Source organism: Chlorocebus sabaeus, chromosome 25 (assembly GCF_047675955.1).
Source record: "Chlorocebus sabaeus isolate Y175 chromosome 25, mChlSab1.0.hap1, whole genome shotgun sequence".
Classification (NCBI taxonomy): domain Eukaryota; kingdom Metazoa; phylum Chordata; class Mammalia; order Primates; family Cercopithecidae; genus Chlorocebus; species Chlorocebus sabaeus.
Window position 1 is genome coordinate 6,199,909 of NC_132928.1, and position 24,769 is coordinate 6,224,677.

The 24,769-nt window shown below is 45.2% G+C and overlaps 1 protein-coding gene across 6 annotated transcripts in view; it reads left to right on the top strand.

Annotated features, from left to right (window-relative positions):
* Nucleotides 1–24,769, top strand: part of SUSD4 (sushi domain containing 4) — a 143,025-nt gene that overhangs the window by 115,143 nt on the left and 3,113 nt on the right. For 5 of the 6 annotated variants that reach the window (XM_073011496.1, XM_037985527.2, XM_007988356.3 and 2 more), the window contains 2 exons: nucleotides 19,351–19,542; nucleotides 20,997–21,141. In XM_073011496.1, the coding sequence (XP_072867597.1) occupies nucleotides 19,351–19,542; nucleotides 20,997–21,141 (337 nt within the window). Of the gene's footprint in view, nucleotides 1–13,723; nucleotides 18,516–19,350; nucleotides 19,543–20,996; nucleotides 21,142–24,769 lie in introns of those variants that run through there. The other variant, XM_007988357.3, reaches the window with a different exon arrangement.

Here is a 24,769-nt window from a genome sequence, read left to right on the forward strand (position 1 = left end):
AACTTGAGACTTGAGACTGTAGCATTAAGAGTCAGCTTTACTACTGAGCTCAGCTACAGAGTTTCCTCGTGATCTGGAACAGCACTTCCCAAACTGCACTGTGCCTGTGAATCACCTGGGAATCTTGCTGAAACAAAGTTTCTGATTCAGTAGGTGTTGCTAGAGAGTACCAATTTCTAATAAGCACTTAGCTGATCCCAAAATGGACAGTCCCTGGACTGCAATTCATATAGCAAGAGTCCCGTGAAAGGTGAAGACCCAGACCAGACACCATGACAATTTAATTTGCATACTGGCTCCACCATCCATCCTCAGCACGTAGGGGATGGAGGACGTCCCCTGACCATTGCAACTGTGGGGGCAGTGCTTCTCAACTTTGTCTACCCATTAGAATCACCCTGGGGCTTTAAGACCTATCCAAGCCCAGGACCCACTCCAGACCAATTAGGCAAAGTTCCCCAGGTAATTCTGTGTAGCCAGGGTTGAGGAAGCAGTGGCTTAAGTCATTATTACACTCTTCAAATGCAGCACTAACATGGCAGAAGAAGGTGAGTGTGGCAGTAATAATAGCAACAAACATCTGGAGTGTGCATGTTTTGCTGTTTCACAAAGCAGATTCACATCTGTTATTTCTTCCTTATACCAACTGTATATGGTAGACTGCTGCTGTAAGAAGGTTATCAAAAAGGGGTGATGGCTCACAAAATGGAAGTTTATTTTCACGTAGTGGCATTGAGTGAATATTGATCCACCAGTGCCTCTTCACCCAGTCATTCAGGGGACAGTGGAAGCTCTGCTGGCTTCAAGGTGGGCTTCTGAGGTCCCCTAGGAGGGATCATCTCCATTCTAGGCAGGCAGAAGCATGGAAGGGCTTTATGGATCAAGCCTGAAAGTAGTAGCTGTCATTTCTCCTCATATTCCACTGGATTGGCTAGAACTTAGAGAAACAAGGCACAGTGGGCAACATGGGCCAGCTGGGTGCCCGTGGAACATGGATTGTGGTGAGCAGCCGGCAGCCTCTCCGCCAGCTGTGTGGGGTAGATGTGAATGCACAGACTAACGGGGCAAGTCTTTCCTACATGAAGAACACCCAGGGGGCTGTATGGACCTTTGGAAGAAGTAAGAATGAAAATATCCAGTCAAAGCACCTGGGTTCAGTGGCTCAGAAGGATTTAGTAGGTTAAAATATTCTACAATACTACATTAGTATTCATTCATTGTACATTCTAAATATCCATTTAGTCGGTTAAAATATTCTACATTCATCTGCCTCCCCCCGACCCCTGCCCTGGAATTATTTGTATGGATAGTTACAAGGCACAGAGACTGGTTTTAAGCCTCATTTTATTATTCTGCATGCAGTGAAACATATACATGGGTTAAGGACTGTGATAAGTGATACACAGTTCTCAACTCGGCCTCCCTCCCACTTCTGAGCTGTGGCCTTGCCTCACACTTCATTCGGAAAAGGGGAGAGGGCAGCTTATTCATGTCTCCACCACCCTGGCCACCGATCTGCTGGGGCCTGTGTCCAGCATGCTTCCCTCCAGGCCCTCCTATGCCTGTCAAAGGCCAGCCCCTCCTTCCACTCATGTGGAGATCACATCTTTCTCCTCCTGAAAGACTGCCCTCCTGCCTGGATTACCAACCTTGTACCCTGTATTGAACCACTCCTGCCAACATCTTAACAAGATCAAGAGCTCTGGGGTGGGGGCGGCGCTCTCACTGGCCTCTGCTTTACCGCTTCCCTGCGGCAAACTTCTCTAAAGAGTCACCTAAGGTTGCCCTCCTCTTTTACTCCCCAACTCACTGCAGAATGGCTTCCCCTCTGCCACTCTATCGAAGCTGCTTTTCTTAGGGTCTCTACTGACTCCCCTATGGCCAAATCCAGTGGCCACTCTTCGTTTTCCATCCTTCTCAGCTTGTGAGGATCCGCTCCCTCTTCCTTGAGACAGTCTTCCCTCGTGGCTTCTGTGATGCATCCCAGTCTCCTCTGCCATCTCTTTCATCCCTGTAGGGTGTCTCAGCGTTTGGACTGGGTCCCGTTCCCCTTTCTGTCTGCCCTCTCCCACATGTGAGTGCATGCAGTCCCATGACTGTAAAGATTATTTCTATGCTCATGATTTCTGAGTTCTGCATTTATCCCAGACTCTTTCTCTGGCTGCGTAACTGACCTGGATGACTTTCCCACTGGAAGCTCAAACGTGACCAGTGCAAAACCAAGCTCTGTACCACTCCCTTGCCATGAAACAGATAAACCCAACAGAAACTAGCATAGTCAATAGTACCACAGTCGAGCCAGGTCAGAAATCGGGGAGTTATCCTTGATTCTTTTTCTCCTAGCCCCCTAATCACCAAACCCTATTGTAGAAACAGAGGAAGGACATTTGAGTCACTCTTCTTCCCACCACATTGGCTGTCACTGTCCTGGTCTGGGCCACCATCATCTCTCCAGGCATGGCAGCTGTGTCCTGGCAGTCCTGCCATGTCTATCCCTGCTCTCCAACAGCCTGTTTTCCACCCAGCTAGCTTTTAAAAAATACACTAGTCCCCACTCTTTGCAGTGTCCCTTCACACTATGATAAAATCCCGACTGCTTGCTGTGGTGCCATGCAGCTGCACACACACTGTGTGTGCCTGCCTCCCCTCCATCACACTGTGCAGCCCTCTGTCTCCTGTACACTCAGCCACCATCCAGGCCTCTCTTCCGTGCCTCCAGCCCACCTTCACATGTGCCATCCCCTCTGCCAGGCACGTCCTCCTCCAGCACTTCCTGGACCAAGTCCTTCCTAGTCTTTATGCATCGTGCATTCCTGTATGCATTTATGATTGGATGAGGGTCTCTCATCTCTGTAGTGAAGGGACCAGTGGTTTGGTTATTGTTTTCCAATACACTGCAGACCAATAATACACAATAAAAACAGATTCTAGATAAAATGAAAAGACAAACACATAATACAAGTCCCATTTTTAATTATCAGATTCAACTGTAGTCAAATTGCATTATTTAAATGCAATTTAGTTATTGAAAATATCTATCAAAATAGAAATTGAAAACACATGGATGTTGTGACAAGGTCAAATTGATTTCTCTATTTATTTGTCATGGATTTGTAGCCAACAGTTGGTGTACCAGTAGGGTGCACCAGTGGTCTATGGACCCCACTGTGAATAGGGCTGTTCTAGATTTCAGTTTAAAAGTCATCTATTTAGGGGCTTTCCTGGACAGCTCATCTAAAGCAGAGTCTTGCACGCACACCTAATGCTGTTGGTCTCTCTTCTGTACCTCCTATTGGTCTCCAGTGTGGCACAGAGAATTTGTGATTAGATGTAACGTGAGCAGTTTCTTATCTTGAAATCAGTCTGTTGCTTAGCTGATAAGTAATTTCTTCCACCTCTCTGACCACCCATATTCCCTGTTGAAGGTACTTTGGGCACCTGCCTATGATTGTGGGGAAAGAGCAATTCCCTACCACCCTCCATCAGAAAACAACACCCAAGTCTACACCAAGATTCAAGCAGATTTTAGTCACCAGTTCTCAGTGGTGGAATCCAATCTGTAGTATCGGGGTGGGGTTGGAGACTCAGCAGGGTCCCTGCATTATCTACATTGAGGGACCAAGACCATGAGACATCCCCACGTGACCTGCCCTCTCTTGATAGAGACTGTTCCACCCACAGACTCTCCTTCTTCCTGTTTATTTTCTCTTTTCCATTGCTCCCCAGCTGCACTGGCACCTTGAAGTCTCTCCTCTCACCTTCCCTAGGCCCGGGCCCTTTTCCTGGCCTCCTCTTGTGTCTGGAGACTCCCACATGGGGTGCACATGGCAGCTGTTCTCTCTGGCCCATCTCCACTGCAGAGGAAGCAAGGTGGGCTGGCCTTTAGTTTTTTAAACCTACTGACTCCTGGTTATCTAATCTGCTAGTAGCAGCATATACTTTGGATCTTACTGTGCATAAAAGAACATCTACCTCCTTTTGGTTCAGGTGCCTTCCAAACCCTGGTGGGAGATGTGGTGCCCGAGAGCTCCATCCCAACTCCTGTGTGTGTGAGATTGTGCTATTAATGTTTTTCTCAGCAGATAGAGGAGAAGGCCTATCCAGCCATGTAAATATCTATGTGTTTAGTTATTTGTCATCTGAGGATGGGACTGAGGTAGTATCCGTGGTTGTCCAAAAAATATTTGTTAAATAAGTGAATTTTAAAATGAGTGAAAGATCATAATTACTATACTTAGATAAGCGAATAAAGAGGATCTTATTTCAGAAAGTCCAAAATGCAAATTGTCCAAGCATAACAGTCTCCCTTATCTATGCTGGAGGAGGTGCCATAGTGCTGGTAACGCAAAGCAGGAAGAGACGATGGAGGAATTCTTTCTTTCTTTCTACTTAGTGCATCGGCCTTGCTTTCTAGCTTCATTGTGCTTTGGGCAATAGGATTAGTTGCCCTTCCCTGAGCTCAGACAGTGTCAATGGGGGCCTGGATGTACCTAAAGACAGGAGAGAAGTGTTTGAGATTTATTTGCCTGTAAGCAAATGAAAATGCTCCAGCCACATGCTGGTAGTGGAGACAGCATGGGCTTCTGCAGCTGACACCCCCAAATCACAAGGTGGCCTTTGCCACCTGGCCCTGTAGGCCCTCTGAGCCACCCACCTTCAGTGTTGTGAACGGCACTCACCAAAAGGGGCCAGGAGTCACCTGCAGAAAAAAATCAGAGCTGGACAGAAGAAGAGTGACTTCAGTGGGAGAAAGTGGCTCTGAGTCCCCTGCCAGTGCACAGGGAGGCTAGGTGACTCTGTCCCCAGGAAGCCCCATCTCTCCAAAGGATGGTGTAGTTCACCTCCCAGAAGAAGCCAGCCAGGGTCATCCAGGGCAAGGCAGGCAGCGCAGCCCTGCTTCCTTAAACCCGTGGGGCTGATGTGCCTCACAGGCCTCCTTGGAGCAAGGCAGCTTCTGTCTCGCTGAGAAGATCCTGTGGCGTCTCCATGTGGGAGTGGTCACAGAGCTGGCCATTGTGCTCCAGGGAGGAGCCCATTGCAGGGTTCCCTGTGGCCACTGTCACCAGGCTGCCCATGATGGGGAGCATCTGGCCAGGGGGACACTTTTCTAGCTCACACACTTAATTGGACCACACCATGGGATGAGGAGAGGATCTCCCTTCAGTCGCATCTCTATTGAGACAGAGAAGCAGCAGGGTCAGACACTTTTGCCTAGGCTAAAAATGGGATGTGAGGAATTTGGGGACTCAGACAACTGGAAGATGCTTTCTTTTCCCCACACTTTCCAGCGGCTTCACCATGTGGCAGGGTCGGGGTCATGGATCCCCTTCCCAGAAAACAAACGAATATTGGTACCTGATGTGAGCCTCCCTTAGCAAGCCACTGGCTCAGGCCCTTAGCTCATGCAGCCCTCACAACAGCTCTAGTGAGTGGGTATTATTTTCTTCATCAGACAGATGGGGAAACTGAGTGAAGAGGAGGCAACTAACATGCCTGTGATTATTCAGCCAATGAGTGGCAGAGCTGGGCTTCAAACCCTGACTCATCTGCCTCCCAGTCACTACCAGGCATCCTGCCAGGTGGACAGGGATGGGCCTGGGCCAGGTTTGAAAGTGAAGAACGAGTAGAAATTCCAAGGGGTGATTCCAGGGACATTGGGAGCATAGCAAGGGTGGGGCAGTAGAGGATTTGAGGTTGTTCCAATGGCTTGGAGATGCTGCTGTTATTTCCTGGGCAGGCAGAGGTATTGTTAAACCCCCACAGCATGCTGGACACTGGACAGTCCCACACAAGAAATGAGTGCCTGGCCCGAATGCCACCACACCACCAGAGAAGCTCTGCAGGCTAAAACCCTTATGCTTACTTTTTCTGTGTTCATTGAGATGCTGTGTAATATTAAGAAAGGTCGGCCGGACGCGGTGGCTCATGCCTGTAATCCCAGCACTTTGGGAGGCCAAGGCAGGTGGATCACGAGGTCAGGAGATTGAGACCATCCTGGCTAACACCGTGAAACCCCATCTGTGCTAAAAATACAAAAAATTAGCCAGGCGTGGTGGCGGGCGCCTGTGGTCCCAGCTACTCGGGAGGCTGAGACAGGAGAATAGCATGAACCTGGGAGGTGGAACTTGCAGTGAGCCGAGATCGCGCCACTGCACTCCAGCCTGGGCGACGAGCAAGACTCCATCTCAAAAAAAAAAGAAAGAAAGAAGTCAAATTTTGGCTGGATTCAGTGGCTCATGCCTGTAATCCCAGCACTGGGAGGCCAAGGTGGATGGATCTCTTGAGTCTAGGAGTTCAAGACCAGGCTGAGCATCATGGTGAAACCCTGTCTCTACAAAAAATACAAAAATTAGCTGGGCATAATGGTGTGTGCTTGTAATCCCAGCTACTTGGGAGGCTGAGCTGGGAGGATCACTTGAGCCCAGGAGGTTGAGGCTGCAGTGAGCCGTGGTCATGCCACTGTGTTCCAGCCTGAGTGACAGAGCAAGGTCCTGTCTCATACTTACATACATACATACATACATACATACATACATACATACTCTAATTATTACTAGCTTCCCAGGCCCCTGTAAAAGGGAGGTGGTAGGATTGTCTTCCCCAAGAAGACTAAGTAACAAGTTTCCAGGACTCTGAAAGGCATTGCTTTCTTTGATAGTGGATGGCAGTCACTTCTTAATTGCTGCTCAGACACAGAGCAGCCAGGCAAGCACTTAGCTCTTAAGTCAGAGATTGACTCAGGCCCCGTCCAGAAAGGACTGCTTGTCCACAACCATCACTGGTCTAAAAACTTCAGTAACCCCTTGAAAAGCCTTTGGGGGGAGTTTCAGTTTCTGGTTCTGCATGTAAGGAGTTCGGAAGTCACCAGTCTGTCCTAACAATGAGTAAAAAACCGAAGAGACTGAAAAAATCAAGAACTCTTCAGGTATCCATAGGAGAAGTAAGGTCACACGGCAAACTGCTGCTCTCAGTATGGAGAGACAGAAAAGTACAGAGAGTCACGGCTTACCTGAGCAGAGATTCACAGGTGAAAACCACCAAGGGAGACTAGACAGTGATTGGGGAAGGTGTAAGAAACCTGACTATAATTGATGAATTGTTGCAGCCTCAGTGTGGCCAACTCTAGAGGTAAAAGCTCTAGGGGGACCCAGTCATGGGGGGTCCCCATACTATGTGAGTTTTACCTCCAGGAGCTCTACCAGGTTCTCACAGTAAACATTTTTCTCACGCAGAAATCCCCTTGTGCTTCTGGCAGGGGGAGGAGAACGAGCCATTTTGAATTACGCTGGAGCAGTCTGTTCTTAACATGGTCTGTCCCCCAGAGAAACTTGCTAACCGCAGCCAAAACTGCTGCGGTGTTATCAGAGCCTAACTGACCTGGAGGAAGGGAATACCCAACTCCTGCCCCCTCTAGCCATCCTGTACCACCTAAGGCAGTGAAGAGAAACAAAACAAAACTGAAAAGCACTCGTGAAGCTCACGGTGCAGAGGCTCCGGCTCACTGAAAGACTGAGACCCACTCTTATGACTGCGGAGTGCTTCTCCTTCCCCTGCGTGGCACCACCACATTACCAAAAGCCTCCTTACAGCAGTCCCCTTTACCTGGTACACCTTGTCCAGTTATCAAGAAGAAACTACAAGAGATATTAAAAGGCAAAAAACACAATTTGAAGAGACAGAGAAAGCATCAGAAGCAGACATGGCAGAAATGTTGGGATTCGCAAACAGTGGATTTAAAACAACTATAATTAATGTGCTAAGGGCTCTAATGGAGGAAATATTCAGCATGTACAAAAAAATGGGCAATGTAAACAGAAAGATGGAAATCCTAAGAAAGAGTCAAAAAGAAATGCTAGATATCAAAAACACTGTAATGGAAACAAAGAATGCCTTTGATGGGCTTATTAGTAGACTGGACATGGCTGAGTAAAGAATCTCTGAGCTTGAGGATATGTTAGTAGAATCCTCCCAAACTGAAAAGCAAGGAGAACAAAGACTGAAAAAAAAAAAAAAAAAAAAAAAAAAGAACAGAATATCCAAGGACAGTGGGACAACTACCAAAGGTGAAACATATGTGTAATGAGGATACCAGAAAGAGAGAAAGAAAAGGAAGAAATAGTTGAAACAATAATGACTGAGGATTTCCTCAAATTGATGTCAGACACCAAACCACAAATCAAGGAAGCTCTGAAAACCAGACAGGATACATGCAAAACAAACAAACAAACAACAAAAAAAAACTGCAACCAGAAATATCATTTTCAAACTACAGAAAACTCAAAAATAAAAAATTCTGAAAGAAGCCAAAGGAAAAACACCTTACTTATAGAGGAACAAAGATAAGAATTATATCTGACTTCTCAGAAACCATGCAAGCAAGAAAAGAGAGGAATGAAACATTTAAAGTGTTGAGAGAAAAAAACCCACCAACCTAGAATTCTATAGCCCACAAAAATGAACGTTCAGAAGCGAAGGAGAAAGGAAGACTTTCTTAGGCCAACAAAAGTGTAGAAAGTTTGTTGCCAGTAGGCCTTGCAAGAAATGTTAAAAGAAGTTCTTTAGAGATAAAGAAAGTAATATAGGTCAGAAAGTTGGGTCTACGTAAAGAAAGGAAGAACATTGAAGAAGGAATGAGTGAAGGTAAAATTAAAACTTTTTCTTTTTCTTGATTCATCTAGTAGATAACAGTTTATTCAAAATAATAATATCAAAACAATAGTAACAATATACTTGATTACATATACTTAGGTATATTACACACACACACACACATATATGCTTATATATAAGTGACATGAATGACAGCAATGATACAAGGGATGGAAGAGAGGACAAATTAGGATCATTTTGTAATTATAAGGTACTCATACTACCTGCAAAGTGGCATTGTGATATTTGAAAGTGGACTTGGATTCATTGTAAATGTTAATTGCAAACTGTGGTTGTTAAAGGCAACCACTAAAAAAAGTTAAAAAAGAAGTATAACTGATATGCTAAGACAGGAGAGAAAATGTAATCAGATAAAATGCTCAATTAAAACCAAAAAGAAATGCTAGAAGTGGAAGAAAAAGTGGAAGATAACAATAGCAACAAAGAACAAAGGCACCAAACAAAAAAAAAATAAAAAATATGGTAGATAACTCAACTATATCAATAACCACTTTGAATGTCAATGGTCTAAATACACCAATTAAAAGACAGAGATGGTCAGAGTCGATTTTTTTAAATGATCCAACTGTCTGTTTTTTACAAGAAACCCATTTTAAATATGAAGACAAATTAATATAAAATAAAAGAAAGTATATGGAAAAAATGTACCCTGCTAACAGTAATTAGAAGAAAGGAAGAGTAACTACTGTATATTTATTCCAAACAGAACAGATTTTATAGCAAGGAAAGTTATCAATGAAAAAGAAGAGCATTACATAAAAACAAAGGGGTCAATTCCCCAAGAATACCTAACAATCTTTAATGTGTATGCATTTAACAGAGCATCCAACTACATGAGGCAAAAACTGATAGAACTGCAGGGAGAAATAGATAAATCCACTATTAGAGATTAACACACCTTTATTGGAAATGGACATATCCAGCAGGCAGAAAATCAGTAAGGACATAATTGATTTCAACACCATCAATCATCAAACAATAATTGACATACATAGACTACTTCATTTAACAACATCAGAAAACACATTCTTCTAAGTCCATATGGAACACTCACCAAGATATCCCACATTCTGAGCATAAAACATACCTTAACAAATTTAAAAGAATGGAAATAATACAATGTCTGCTTGTAGACCACAGTAGAATTAAACAGAAATCAACACCAGAAAGATGATAGGAAAATCTCAAAATGCAAACAATGTACTTCTGAATAACATGAATCAAAGAAGAAATCTCAGGAGAAATTTTAAAAATATTTTTAACTAAATGAAATGAAAACACAACTTATCAACATTTGTGGGATGCAGTGAAAGTAGTGCCTAAATGAAAATTTCTAGCATTGAATGCGTATGTTAGAAAAGAAGAAAGATCTAAAATGAGTAATCTAACTTTTTACCTTAGGAAACTAGTAAAAGAAGAGAAAATTAGATACAAAGTAAGCAGAAGAAAAGAAATAAGAATTAGACCAGGAATCAATGAAGTTGAAAACAGGAACTCAATAGAAAGAATCAACAAAACCAAAAGCTGGTTATATGAAAAGATTAATAAAATCAATAAACCACTAACCAGGCTAACTAAGTAGAAGGAGAAAGAACATAAATTACTAATATCAGAAATGAAAGAGTGGACATCACTACAGATCTCATGGTCATTAGAAGGATAATAAAGGAATGCTGTGAACAACTGTATGCTCACATATTTGATAACCTAGATGAAATGGGCCAAGTCCTTGAAAGACACAATCTGCCAAAACTCACACAAGAAGAAACAGACAATCTGAATAGGCCTATATCTATTTTAAAAGTTGAATCAATAATTAATAACTTTTCCAAACAGAAAGCACTAGGCCTAGATGTATTTGCTGGTGAATTCTACCAAACATATAAGGAAGACATTATACCAATTCTCTATAATCTCTTTTGGAGGATAGAAGCAGAAGGAGTACTTCCTGACTCATTTTGTGAGGCCAGCATTACTCTAATACCAAAACCAGACAAAGGCATTACAAGAAAAGAAAACTACAGATCAATATCTTTCATGAACATAGATGCAAAAATCCTCAACAAAATGTTAGCAAATCCAATCCAATAAAGTATTAAAAAATTATACACTATGACCAAGTGGAATTTATCCCAGATATGCAAGGCTGGTTCAGCATTTAAAAATCAATTAATGCAATTCATCACAACAACTGACTAAAAAAGAAAAATCATTTCAATAGATACAGAAAAGGCATTTGACAAAATCCCAAACCAATTTATGATTTTAAAAAAACTCTCGGCCGGGCACGGTGACTCAAGCCTGTAATCCCAGCACTTTGGGAGGCCGAGATGGGAGGATCACGAGGTCAGGAGATCGAGACCATCCTGGCTAACACGGTGAAACCCCGTCTCTACTAAAAATACAAGAAAATTAGCGGGGCGAGGTGGTGGGCGCCTGTAGTCCCAGTTACTCGGGAGGCTGAGGCAGGAGAATGGCGTGAACCCGGGGGGGTGGAGCTTGCAGTGAGCCGAGATCGCGCCACTGCACTCCAGCCTGGGGCACAGAGCAAAACTCCATCTCAAAAAAAAAAAAAAAAAAAAAAAAAAAAAAAAAAAAAAACTCTCAGTAAACTAGAAATAAAGGGCAACATCCTCAACTGTATAAAGAATATCTACAAAAAACCTACAGCTAACACCATACTTAATGAAGAGAAACTAGAAACTTTCCCATAAGATCAGGGACAAGGCAAGGATGTTCTCTCACCACTCCTTTTCAACATCATACTGGAAGTTCCAGTTAATGCAGTAAGTCAAGAAAAGGAAATTAAAGGTATGCAGATTGGAAAGAAAGAAGTAAAACTATCTTTTTCACAGGTGACATGATCATCTATGTAAGAAATCCAAAATAATTAATGAAAAAACCCTCCAATAACTAATAAACAATTATAGCAAGGTTGCAGGATACAAGGTTAGTATACAAAGATTAACCACATTCCTATATACTAGCAATGAACAAGTGGAATTTGAAATTAAAAACACAATACCATTTACATTAGCTGTCCCTAAAATGAAATGCTTAGACACAAATCTAACAAAATATGTACAAGATCTATATGAGGAAATCTACAAAACTCTTATGAAAGAAATCAAAGAACTAAATAAATGGAGAGATAGTCCATGTTCATGGATAGGAATGCTCAATATTGTCCAGATGTTCGTTCTTCACAACTTGCTGTATAGATTCAAGGTACTCCTAATCAAAATTCCAGCAAGTTATTTTTTGGTATTATTAAAGTAATTCTAAAGTTTATATGGGGAAGCAAAAAACTGAGAATAGCCAACACAATATTGAAGGAGAACAAAGTGGGAGGACTGACATTGCCTGACCTCAAGACATACCATAATGCTACAGTAATCAAGACAGTGTGGTATTAGTGAAATAATTGACAAATAGATCAATGGAACAGAATAGAGAGCCCAGAAGTAGACTTACATAAATATAGTCAACTGATATTTGGCACAGGATCAAAGGCAATATGATGGAACAAGATAGACTTTTCAACAAATAATGCTGGAACTATTGGGCATCCATATACAAAAAAATAAAAATAAAAAAAGCTAAACACAGACCTTACACTCTTCCATAAAATTAACTCAAAATAGCTCATATGCCTAAATGTAAAATGCAAAACTGTAAAACTCTTAGAGTATAACATGGGAGAAAATCCAGATGACCTTGTGTATGGCGATGTCTTTTTAGATACAACGCCAATGGTATGATGTGTGAAAGAAATAATTGATAAGTTGGACTTCATTAAAATTAACAACTTCTGTTCTGCAAAAGACAATGTTAACAGAATGAGAAGACAAGCCACACACTTGTAGAAAATATTTGCAAAAGGCACATCTGATAAAGGACTGTTATCCAAAATATACAAAGAACTATTAAAAGTCTACAACAAGAACACAAACAACCTGATTTTAAAATGTTCCAAAGACCTTAACACCGTAGAAGATATACAGATGACAAACAGCATATGAAAAGATGCTTCATGTCATATGTCATCAGGAAATGCAAATTAAACAAAAGAGATCACTACTTACCTATTAAAGTGACCAAAATATGGAACACTTACAAACCAAATGCTAAAGAGGATGTGGAACAACAGGAACTGTCATTTGTTGCTGGCAGGAATGCAAAGGGATATAACCACTTTGGAAGACAGTTCGGTGGCTTCTTACAAAACAAAACATACTCTTGTATGATCCAGCAATCTTTCTCCTTGATATTTACCCAAAGAAACTGAAAACTTATGTCCACAGCAAAACCTGCACACAAACGTTATAGCAGCTTTATTCATAATTGCCAAAACTTAGAAGCAACCAAGATGTCCTTCAGTAGGTGAATGGATAAATCAACTATGGTACATCCAGACAATGGAATATTATTTAGCACTAAAAAGAAATTAACATTCAAACCATGAAAAGATATGAAGGAACTTTAAATGTGTATTACTAAGTGAAAGATACCAATCTGAAAAGCCTATATACTGTCCTATTCCAACTATATGACATTTTGGAAAAGGCAAAACTGTGATGACAGCAAAACGATCAGTGATTGCCAGGGTTTGGGGGTGGGTGGGGCAACGAACAGGCAGAGCACAGAGGATTGTGGGGGGGGGCAGTGAAACTACTTTGCATGATACTTGAATGGTGGATACATGTCACTACACATTTATCCAAACCCATAGAATGTATGACACCAAGAGTGAACCCTGATGTAAACTCTGGACTCTAAGTGATAATGATGTGTCAATGTAGGTTCATCAGCAGTAACAAATGCACCACTCTGGTGGGGATGTGGATAATGGGGAAGGCTGTACTTGCGTGGGAGCAGAGAGTATACAGGAACTTCCTGTACCTTCTGCTCAATATTGCTGTGAACCTAAAACTGCTCTTTAAAAATAAAGTCTTTATTTTTTTAGAAAGAAAAGGACTGTAAGGTTTTTTTTTTCAATCAATCAAGAGAAATAGTCTTCTTATGTTTTCATATTTACACTTCTTTTTTTCAGGAGGAAGACCTGAACATCTTTTCCCTGTCCTTTATTTCCCACACATCAGGTTGGCAGCTGCTATGCTTTATTTTTGCCCTGTGTTAAAGTCCTCTCCCACCCCAGCACCTACCTGTTCCTCAACTAGCACCACCACATCTCTGTTCTAAATGTTGTTTTCCTGCAATAAAGGACGTTTGAATTAAACATTCCATTTTTTTCGTATACTGTATTTCACCATCATCTGCACACCTGTTAGTACACCAAGGGAAGAACCAACTGGCATTGTTTTGAAGGTGTTAGAAACGTTGACCTCTTTATTTTAGTGTGTATCTCAGAGGTGGGACTGGCAAAGCTCTATTTCACGTCACTAAGACATCCCTAAAATGTACACAGATTCTTGCGTGTGGTGTCCGTCGGGTGAAGCTATGAGGCTATGAAAAAACTATTATCATGTCTCACCTTTTTTCCCCCACTGAAAAATGAGACCAGACACAGCATGAAAATTGCAGCTTATTGACAACAGGAGAGAAGCGGACAGGGAACCACCTCTGGTTTATTGTGAAAACTTTGACATTTCCATTCACTCAAATAGCAAATGTTTATCAAGAATCATGCTGGATGCTACAGGAGTTAGAAAAACTCTAGAGACACGGCCCCCGTTCTCAGAGCTTACGGATCTGTACAAGTATTAGGCATGTAAAATGCACAAAATGCCCGGAAACTCCAAGATCACTGCCTGTGCGCTCAGGGAAGGCTTCCCAAAGTGGCTGGTGTTTGTGTTGGAATTAAATCTGCATAGGAGGAAATAGCCAGAGGGAGGGTGAGGAAAGGACACTAAATTGAGAGGAGGCTGGACCAGGAGGGAAGGCTTATCTGGGGAAATTGCAGTCTTATAACAGCTCCATCCAGCCCAGCTCAGGCCATTCTTGGCCAACACAGGGAAGACTTCAGGTCCCATGCCTCAGCACCCCATCCTTTGGTCCTGCCTCCCCCTATCTAGCCCACCTCTGGGAAGTTCCATAAGAGACTAAATATGGTAAAAACTGGACTCTGCTGCCATTTGTGTAGGTAGGAATTTTCCACCTAGTCTGAAAAGAGCCGTTACCCTCCGTCATGAAACAAGGAGCAGAGACTTCACGCTGGGACAGAAGTCATCCGTTTCTGGCTGAGTATCTGCAGAGCCTTGCTTGGATTCTGCCTGTAACTGAATGTCCAGACTCCAAGCCTCACAAAAGCCCTAACTGTTGCTAATAATGTCTAAAGTAAGAAACATTAAGAAAAATGGAGTTGCAGAAGGATCTTTTTTCATGCCACCCACAGGTTTTCCCCGGGTTTATTTTCCTTAGAACTAGCAACTGACGGGATATGAGTCACAGGCTGAGCCTAAAGGAGTTCTAAGATAAGAACAGAAAAAGTGCCATAGCCCGGTCCACTTTTACTCACTGGAATTTCTAGGAACACACAGGTTATTTGAAATGCCAGCCACGTGGCCATTGTTCACGGGGCTGTTTGACACGTGTCTGAGGCCTCTGGGTGTGGGAGTGTGTCCGTCCGTCTGTCTGTGTGGAACTGTCTGTCTGTTAGGGAAGGTGTGGAGAGGAGGTGGTAGCAGAACTCAGTTGAGCCCCATAGTGAGAGGCTGCGTTGGGTGAGAGGTGGAAGTCCCCTGAGCCATGGGTATTTTTATATTGGGATTTTAAAATAAACCTCCCTAAAGTTTATAATTAATAATACTTTTGTTGTTGTTCCCTTCCAAGTTAAAAGAAACGCTCCCACCCTCTACCCTCACCACACCACACGGGGGTTTCCTTTACAACAAAGTCTGCCGGGTGCAATCATTATAAACACTACAAGGTGTGAAGATAAATGTTTCTACTTGGGGGGAAAATGCATCTCCATTACCAGCCGATTATGACAGTCTCAGAGTTAAAGCCTCTACAATGGATGGTTTTTATCTGGCCTCTGAGAAAATGTGGTGATGAGATGCGTTCACATTCTCTGAATGTTTGGGACCTCCCTGGTGCAATCCTAGGTATCCTAATTGCATAAGGAGCCTGGTGGTGCCCCAGTGAGGGAAGGGTAGCATGGGAACCCCAGCAAGTTTGGACCAGTGATACTAATAGCTATTATTTCTTAAGTGCCTACTGTGTCCCTGGCATTTGTGTTATGCGGTTCTCATACATCTTCAAATCCTCGCAACAACTGGAGGAGTTGGGAATTGTTTCACTCATTAGACAGACGGGAAAGCTAAGACCCCACGAAGTCAAACAAGCTGCCTAACACCCTGAAGCTCATCAGTGGTAGAGCTGAGGTTTGAACACAAATTTGGGTAACTCCACAGCCCACGCCGCTATATGCCACTCTGTGCTGCCTGCCTTTGCTCATTAAATGATTGATCAAATGGTTGATTTGTACGGTACAGAAATTCTTGAGCACACCATGGGACCATTTGCCTCGGAGTGAATGCAGTGATTTGAACAGTCGTTCATTCTTTAGGCCCAGTGAGAAAAAAATGCTGCTGATAACAAACTTGCATACATTTATGTGGGCTCTTTCATGACATTTTCTGTGCTTTGAGAACAGTTTTGGTAATTTTCTAATCCTACAGTGGCCCTCAGGGGCTTGTTTAGAGAGCCTTTGAGGAGAAGTGCCTTCCTGCTCTGTGTACCTTTTTCTCTTTCATAAAAATGTTAGATATTTAAGGTGTACAACATGATGTTTTGAGATACATCTACATAGTGAAATGATTAATACAGTCAAGTAAGTTAACATAAACCATTTCCTGAAATCTACTCTGTTAGTGAATTTCCAGTGTATAATACAGTGTTATTAACTGGAGTCTGGATACTATACATCAGAGCTCTGGACTTCATCCTATGGAACTGCACCCTTTTACCCTTTGACCTACATCTTCTGATTTCTTCCACCTCCCCGACCCTGGTAACCACTGTTCTGCTCCCCGTTTTTATGTATTCAACTTTTTTAGATTTCACATATAAGTGAAATTGTGCAGTATCTGTCTTTCTGTGCTTGGTTCATTTCACTTAGCAGAATGTCCTCCAGGTTTATCCATTGTATCCTAAATGGCAGGATTTCCTTCTTTTTTAAGGCTGAATAATATTCAGTGGTGTCTATTGCCCATATTTCCTTTATCCATTCATCTGTCAGTGGACACTTGCCATACCCTTGACCACAGAAAGGGACTCCTGTCCCAGAGAAGATGCCGCTCCTGAGCGTACAGCAGTGCTGGGGAACCCTTCAGCAGTGCGGGGAAGGGGGTCCCCAGTCAGTCCTGGGGCCACTGGAGACCCCTTCCTTGTGTTCTCCCAATAAGTGAGTAGAGGAGAAGCAGCATGGAGGAGGGCCTCCGAGGAGAGAAGAGCCCTTACTGCCGCATCCCTGTATCTCCCAGAACCAGTTCAACAACACGGCCAGTGCCTTTTCCCTCTCCCTCTTCCTCATCAGCTGTCCTTCCCTTTGCTTCCTTCTACTTTATTTCCTAGGGATGCTCCCAGAGCACCCTGGTGGTAGCAAATTTGAAAAGAGCCCCTGTTTGTGGAAATGCAAGTGGTTATGTGACTGCATTTGCCAGCCCAGGAGATACCCTGGGGCAGGGCAGCAGAAAGCTCCTGGGCCTCAGAGTTAGAGTTCAAAGCCTGTCTCTGCCAGTGTCCACCTGTGGGATCCGCACAGCAGCCACCTGACAGCCACCATTTACTGAGCACACCCTGGGCCTGCCAGCCTCAGATCTCCCCTGGACCTTCCCTGCACTGCACCAGATCTAGACAGGCTGTCCGTCACAGACCCCGTTTCCCAGATCCCCTTGGCACCTGGCTCCTCACTGGCTTTGTCCAGAGGGAGCCTGGAGGGTGAGCAGGTGGAGAACCAAGCTACTTCTCCCTCACTGTTCCTACCCTGGGGGCATCTCCAACAGGGTCTGAGTATCCCCCCACCAGCCCAGGAGTGGTAGTGTCTTCCTACTCTTACTAATCTCAGGGTGTTCCTGCTGGCTTCTCCACTTTGCCATCACCTCGTTAAATTCCATCTCTTTAGATACTCGAGTCCTGGTTTTCCCTGAATAATCACAGTTTATCAGCCCTGAACTAAGCCCTCACCAGCATTTCTCAAAATAGCCCTCAGAGACTCTTGTACAGCTGAGGACCCTGAAGCTCAAAGATGAGCAGGGATTGGTTTAGGGTCACTCAGCTGGTGAGTAGTTCAGCCGGAATTCAGACCTAGGTCTGTCTAGAGCATGTCTGGACTTCTACTCACTACTCTAGTTACTTCTGTGAGTTTCTGTTTCTCCCCTTCTCTGAAAGAACCAACAAGATCTACACTGCAGTGTTTTGTTTGCAGGACTAGAGAGAGTGCCTGTAGCGTGCCTCTGACCCTGCTTCACACACCTCGGGACACCCCCAGCAGGGTGGCCTGCTCTGCAGGGAGGGCACCTGTTACCCAGCCTCAGTGGGCACCCACTGCTGCCAGTGAGTAGTTTCAGTGGCCAGTATGGAGAGGGCACCTATTCTAGCCTATATGGTGGGCAGTGCCTGTTCTGCACTGGCCAGGGTGTTTGGTTACCCCAAGGAAGGGAATCAAAAGTTAACTCTTTTTGGTTTTGGTTGGTTTTTTGTTTGTTTGTTTGGTTGTTTTTGGCCAAAGTTCTTACTGGTTTCCATGAGTGTGGGTTTGAAGCTGGCATTGGCAGAATCGGTGGTTTGACTGTTTTTTAAAGAATGTTTAAGCGGCAGCGCTGTTTATTTCTCAGTCCTCACCCAAGAAAGAGCTCCTTGTGGCATAAAAGGCACCCAACTCCCACTGAAGCCGTCTTTCTGGGACAGAGATGGAACCATTCTTACCTTGCAACCTAGAATGCAGTACCAAGATAGGACACTAAAAACAACTTTTTCTTCCCCTAACATGATGGAATATTCGAGTCAGAACCCTAAGGCATCATCCTAGAATAGAATAAGCTTCCATTTGACAGAGGAGAAAAATCAAGGCTCAAAGAGGTTAAGGGATCTGCTTAAGGTCCTGCAGTGTGGTGTGGTGGCAGAACCAAGCCTCATGCCTAAAGCACCTAACTCTGGTTACCATGGAGGCTGTGCCCTGGCTCTGCAGGCAGAGCTAGAAGAACTGCTCCATGTTCGTCATTGGCCAAGCCTCAGCAGGGCTGTAGGGGATCAGGTTAGGGACACTGCCCTGGATTTTAATAGACCCAAATTACTACTGTCGTCACAGAAACAGGCTTGGGATAACGATGCCTTTCAGTAAAGATTTTGTCCAGAAATATCTTAATTTTATTTACTAGGTTATCTGGCACATAATAGCATGCATTATTAATAGAGTAGCTTAATACTCTCTATTGAATAGGCACACTCTTTGCATTGTAAAACGAACCTCTCTTTTATGATGTACTTCACAATGCCATGTCACAAAAGCACGTGCTCAGAATATTACAGCAGGCTTCCATTCCACCTTCCATGAAATACTAAAAAAGAGATTATCTCTAGTGCAACTCAGTAGCCTCGTGATTAATCCATAAGCACATCTTTAACTGAGTTCTCCTAGGCCATTCTTTGTCTTAAGGGCTTCAGACAAAGGTGAGCATGTGGTTCTGAAACTCTTATTCTCCCCTACTGCCCAAGTTTGTCCACTGCCTCCAATGGTGAGTCACGGAGATTTCGTCTGCCATCCGCGGCCTTGTGAACGCTACAACCACGGAACCGTGGTGGAGTTTTACTGTGATCCTGGCTACAGCCTCACCAGCGACTACAAGTATATCACCTGCCAGTATGGAGAGTGGTTTCCTTCCTATCAAGTCTACTGCATCAAATCAGGTAAGTCTGAAGGTCTCGCCCTTGACAATGATGGACCCTCCTTGGACCATCTGCACATAGTGGGCGGTGGTTATGTACCAAGCTGTCTCTCTCCTCCCACGCCCAGTGTCAGGAACAGGATATTGAAACATATCATTGCGGGTCGATGGGGCTGCTGTTGGGCTCTGTGCCAGATGCTTATAGGTCCTGTTCAGAGGGTCGGGGTCAAGAGTATTAACCTGTCTGCTGGAGGTCCTTCCATGGAGGCTAGGGGCCTAGGGACCCTGTTCAGAGGGTCAGGAGTATTAACCTGCCATTCCCAGGTTAAAATGCTGACCCTCTGAACAGGGTCCCTAGACCCCTAGCCTCCATGGAAGGACCTCCAGCCTCTGCACTCTTTTTTTCTCCCAGCCTTATTCTTTTCCACTGGTAAGGACACAGGCCTATGGGTGTGACCAGAATTACATGCATTGCCCTGGACCGAAGTGATGCATAACTTTACCTTTCTCTTCCATTCAAGGATGCATATCAGAATACAAATGATACTGTGGGTAACACCTGATCTCACTTATAAAACTATAGGCCATTTGCAAGCTTCAGGGCTTCATAGTTAAAAGCAACTGACTTACTTGCAAACCACCTTCCCCACTGGTCTCAGTGCACCCGGGTAGTGACCACAGGATAGAGATTGGGGCACCAGCATACACCCACCGTCTCCTTCCCACTCTCCCCAGCCCTTTCCAGGCTGGGGATGCTGCCCTGAGCAGTGCTGATGACTGCATGCGTCTCCCCTGGACACAAGGAAGCGCTTGTTAATGCCGGGTCTCTGGAGGCGCACATATGATCCTGTGAGCCAGCGAGGGGAGAAGTGCAGAGAGAGTGTCTAAGAGGGTGGGCATGACAAGGCAGGGAGGTGTCTAGGAGACAGGGTGGACTGTGCCCAAAGGATAAGAATCTCTTCTGGAAGGGTCTGCTTCTGCTGCCCCTGACCTGGCAGGCAGTTGATAGGGCATCAGAGCTGTGGAACAGGGGTCCTCTTTACCCTCTGTTTCTTGCTTTACCCAACCCCACAGCATATCCCAGAACACTCACAAAGGGCCCAGCTTCCCACTCCCCTAGCCCTTGGTCCATTTCGGAGCAACTTCTCCAGGCAAGAGGGATGCCCACCTTTGTTCTCAAGAGGCAGATGCGTTATTTGAGCCTGTGCCAGGCCTGCGCCTGGGACTAGAATGTGAGCATGCAGGTCTGCAACCTGGCAGAGCCCATGCCGGAGACAGGTTTTTAGTGTTGGGTGGATCCTGATGCAATTTCCATGAGCTGCAGGGGCACATGGTATCTCCGGGGAGCCCTGGGGATCAGAGGCACCTTGCGTACATCTCTTGTGCCAAATAAATCCAGCAAATGAGCCCACGGGGAATCTTGGCACCTCTCATGGTCTGGGAGCCTCACATACAGCTTTGTTCTCCCTCACGCAGAGCAAACATGGCCCAGCACCCACGAGACCCTCCTGACCACGTGGAAGATTGTGGCGTTCACAGCAACCAGTGTGCTGCTGGTGCTGCTGCTCGTCATCCTGGCCAGGATGTTCCAGACCAAGTTCAAGGCCCACTTTCCCCCCAGGTCAGTTTCATGTCTTGGCAGCTGTGGCTCAAGGTCTGACTCAATGCAGCCACCCTTAGCAGCAGACAGAATGTGATGAGTGAAAAGTTGGAGCTCCTGAGGGAAACAGAGGAGGGCAAAAACCATGTTCTGGGATGTTTTGAGCACCAAGCTGGAGACCTCATTTTCCTCTTTCTTTCCTACCTCTCCCCCTCCTTCTTGCAGTAGACCATTCGCAGGTGGGCATCATGGGGGGAAGCGATGGGATCACAGGGTTAGGACTGTGGGCTGTGGACTGCTCCACCCAGGGGCACCATTCCCACCATGGTCACCCTGCATGTGGCCCTGGAGTGAGGCACCACGCAGCTCAGTTCATGGGGAGGGTAAGACGCGCACACAGCTGACTGGGACACAGGTCAGAGGTGTGTGAACAAAGGTGTTAGGCATTGAGAAGCCTCAGGAAGGAAAAAAGACTTTCCTGATTCCAGGGAGAATCAGGAAAGGGCTAGTGAGAGTCTTCCATGAAGTCTGATCTGAAACCCTGAAGTGGAACATGTGGAAGGCACTTCTCCATCCTTCTCAGCTGCACCCATCAGCTCGGGTTGGTCTCTTCAGCCTCAAGTCGTCGTCACCAACGAGAACTGCACCAGCACCCTTAGGAACAAAGAAGAGCCACCCAGCACTACTGCTGGCCAGTCCGTTCCTGGAGGGAGAAGTAGTTTAGAAAGCAAAAGGATAAGTTTATGAGCATTAAGAAGAGGAGGTAAAGACAGCAAAACACCGCAGAACACTAGCCAGAGCCACTGATACAAGCTGTCTTTTCCTTGCCTTCTGTGGCCATGTCAGAGTCTTCTCATTTTAGAACCTAATGCTTCAGAAAAGGGCATTTTTTTTTTTTTTTTTTTTTTTTTTTTTTGCCCACAGGGACAACCTAGTCCCTAGAGTCATATGTACCTGAAAAAGGGACTATTGCTCATGGAGGAGAAGGCTCCTGGAATTAACCACTTCTCTCTTCCCTCCAGGAAAATGCAGTGTGTCTCTCACACCGTCCAGCTGTGAGAGGAGTGAAGGAAGTGGGCAGAGCTGCTGGAGACAGCGCCTGCCCACCTTCGCCCTTAACCTCACACCCCACAGGGCAGCCTTCCTCACATAGCAATTCTTCCCTGTCTGGCAGTAGGGACCCCCCATGGTCACAACCTGACAGGCACATCCCTCTCTCCCTAGCCACAAATGTGTGCTAGATGTGGGTGTCACCTGCATCCCTCCCCAGGCCCAGAGGTGTGTGAGTGCCATCCTGGTGCCACAGCAAGCTCTTGCTACGATGCTGAAACCTTCCTTCCTCTCCAACCTGCCATCTACTCTCTGTCTTCCACCTTATTATATATTCATCAAGGGACCATATCCTATCATTGAGCAATTACAGTATCTCAAGAAGGCCTAAGGATTACAAAGAAAAAGCCAACCCACAGGGCTGTGATTGATAGTGCATTCGAGTGCTTTAAAAGGGCCCTCAGAGCTATTTTTCTCCATAATCTTGGAAGAAAAGTTTCCAGGATATCCACTAGGTATTAAGGTTTTTTTTTAAATGTTCTCAAAACCCTTTCACATGATGTTCTTCAGCCCTTGAGTCTTTCGTCTTATATTGTTCTTGAGTTGTTTTGGGAAGGTTGGCTTCAAATACATGACATGAATCCAAATACATGACCAGAATCTCAAGGGCAAACCAAGAATGGACTTTTTTCCTCCAGGTTCCACAAGAGTAGAGCCTGCAGGGATGTTGATGAGGGGTGTATGAGAGCTAAGTTGCATGGTAGGTACATGTGGAGGGGAAGCTGCCAGATCGTGGGAGCTGTAGCCTGGGTGTGGAATGTTAGGGTGAGGAATGGAGAAGAGAGGCATCTGTTCACCCGGGCCTAGACAACATGGAGGTGCCAGGGACAGTGAGGAGGCAGGGAGTCCCAAGTGAGAAGGAGGCCAGCACAAGACGGCGAAGTGGCCGGAGAGGATGGGAGCATCATTGTCAAGGACGCAGTAACTAGTGGTGGCTGCGGACGGAGAGCAGTCTGGCTCGGAGCAAGCTCCTCCTTTCCTCCCGCCTCCTGCCTTCTACCCGCTGAAGAGCATGGTCTTGGTGGTCTCCCGCCCTCTCTGGGCAGCTTTTAAGAGCTTCAGGACAAGGAGTCCACCACCATAATCTCCAAGCCTTTGCAAGATGTTTCAAAAAGTCAGTGGACTTGAGCATTAGAGAGACACACAGCCTTTGCTTCCCCTCCACCCCCAGACATTTCATTTTCTTGGGTTTAGAGCCCCTGCCGCCAGCACTCAGAGATTCAGGGTCTGCCCACCCAGCTGGGTCTTCTCTTCCTGATATTTTACCTTTGGCCTCCTCCCTCAGCACCAGTTCCCAGCAGAGACAATAAGAAACCAAGTTCCAACTGGACACGGTGGCTCATGTCTATAATCCCAGCACTCCAGGAGTCCGAGGCAGGTGGATCACCTGAGGTCAGGAGTTCGAGACCAGCCTAGCCAACATGGTGAAACCTTGTCTCTCCTAAAAATACAAAAATTAGCTGGGGGTGGTGGCGCATGCCTGTAATCCCAGCTACTCAGGAGGCTGAGGCAGGAGAATCGCATGAGCCCAGGAGGCGGATGTTTCAATGAGCTGAGATCGTGCCATTGCACTCCAGCCTGGGTGACAGAGCAAGACTGCATCTCAAAAACAAAAAAAAAGAAACCAAGTTCCATTGGCTACTTCTTAGCCACCCTGGGTTCCTCTTGATGCCAGGAGCAGAGTGTGGGGGTCACACGGAGCCCAGGCTGTGACGTCAGATGCCCCAGGCTCCAATCGGACAGTGTTGAATATGCAGAGTACTGAGAAGCAAAGGGAGCAGGCCAGGAGCTGCGTGCGCGCCCACGCGAGGGAGCCCTGCAGACACGCAGACTCAATTTGCCGCGGCTCCTGGAGCCCTCACAGCAGCAGCCCAGGCCTTGCTTAGATGAGTGGTGGGAGGAAGGAGGTGGAGGTGAGCCTGTGCAGCTCGAACAGGGTAGTGACATGGTGCTTACAGCTTTCCTTTTTTTTCCTTCTTTCCTGAGTTTTTTGTTTGTTTGTTTGTTTCTATCTAGACTAAGATGTAGTGATTTTTATACTATAGCAGAAAACAACAAAGAAACATGATGAGCATAGGGCCAGCTAGTCCCTCTGGGCACTCAGAGTCCACAGTTACAGTTTTTTGTTTGTTTGTTTGTTTGTTTGTTTGTTTGTTTTTAAGAGATAAGGTCTCGTTCTGTTACCCAGGCTGGAGTGCAGTGGTGCGATCATGGCTCACTGCAGCCTCAAACTCCTTGGCTCCAGGGATCCTCCTGCCTCAGCCTCCTGAATAGCTGGGGCTACAGGCACATGCCACCACATGTGGCTAACATTTTTATTTTTTGTATAAACAGGGTTTGACTGTGTTGCCCAGGCTGGTCTCAAACTCCTGGGCTCAAGCAAAACCTCCCAAAATTCTGGGATTGCAGGTGTGAGTCACCACACCTGGCCTATTTTCTATACTTTTAACAGTGCTATCCCACTTTCAATCCCATCCTACAGGACACTGCAGAGGAGCGCTGGCATGCTCTGTTAGAAAGGGTTATGTTGTCCCCTGCC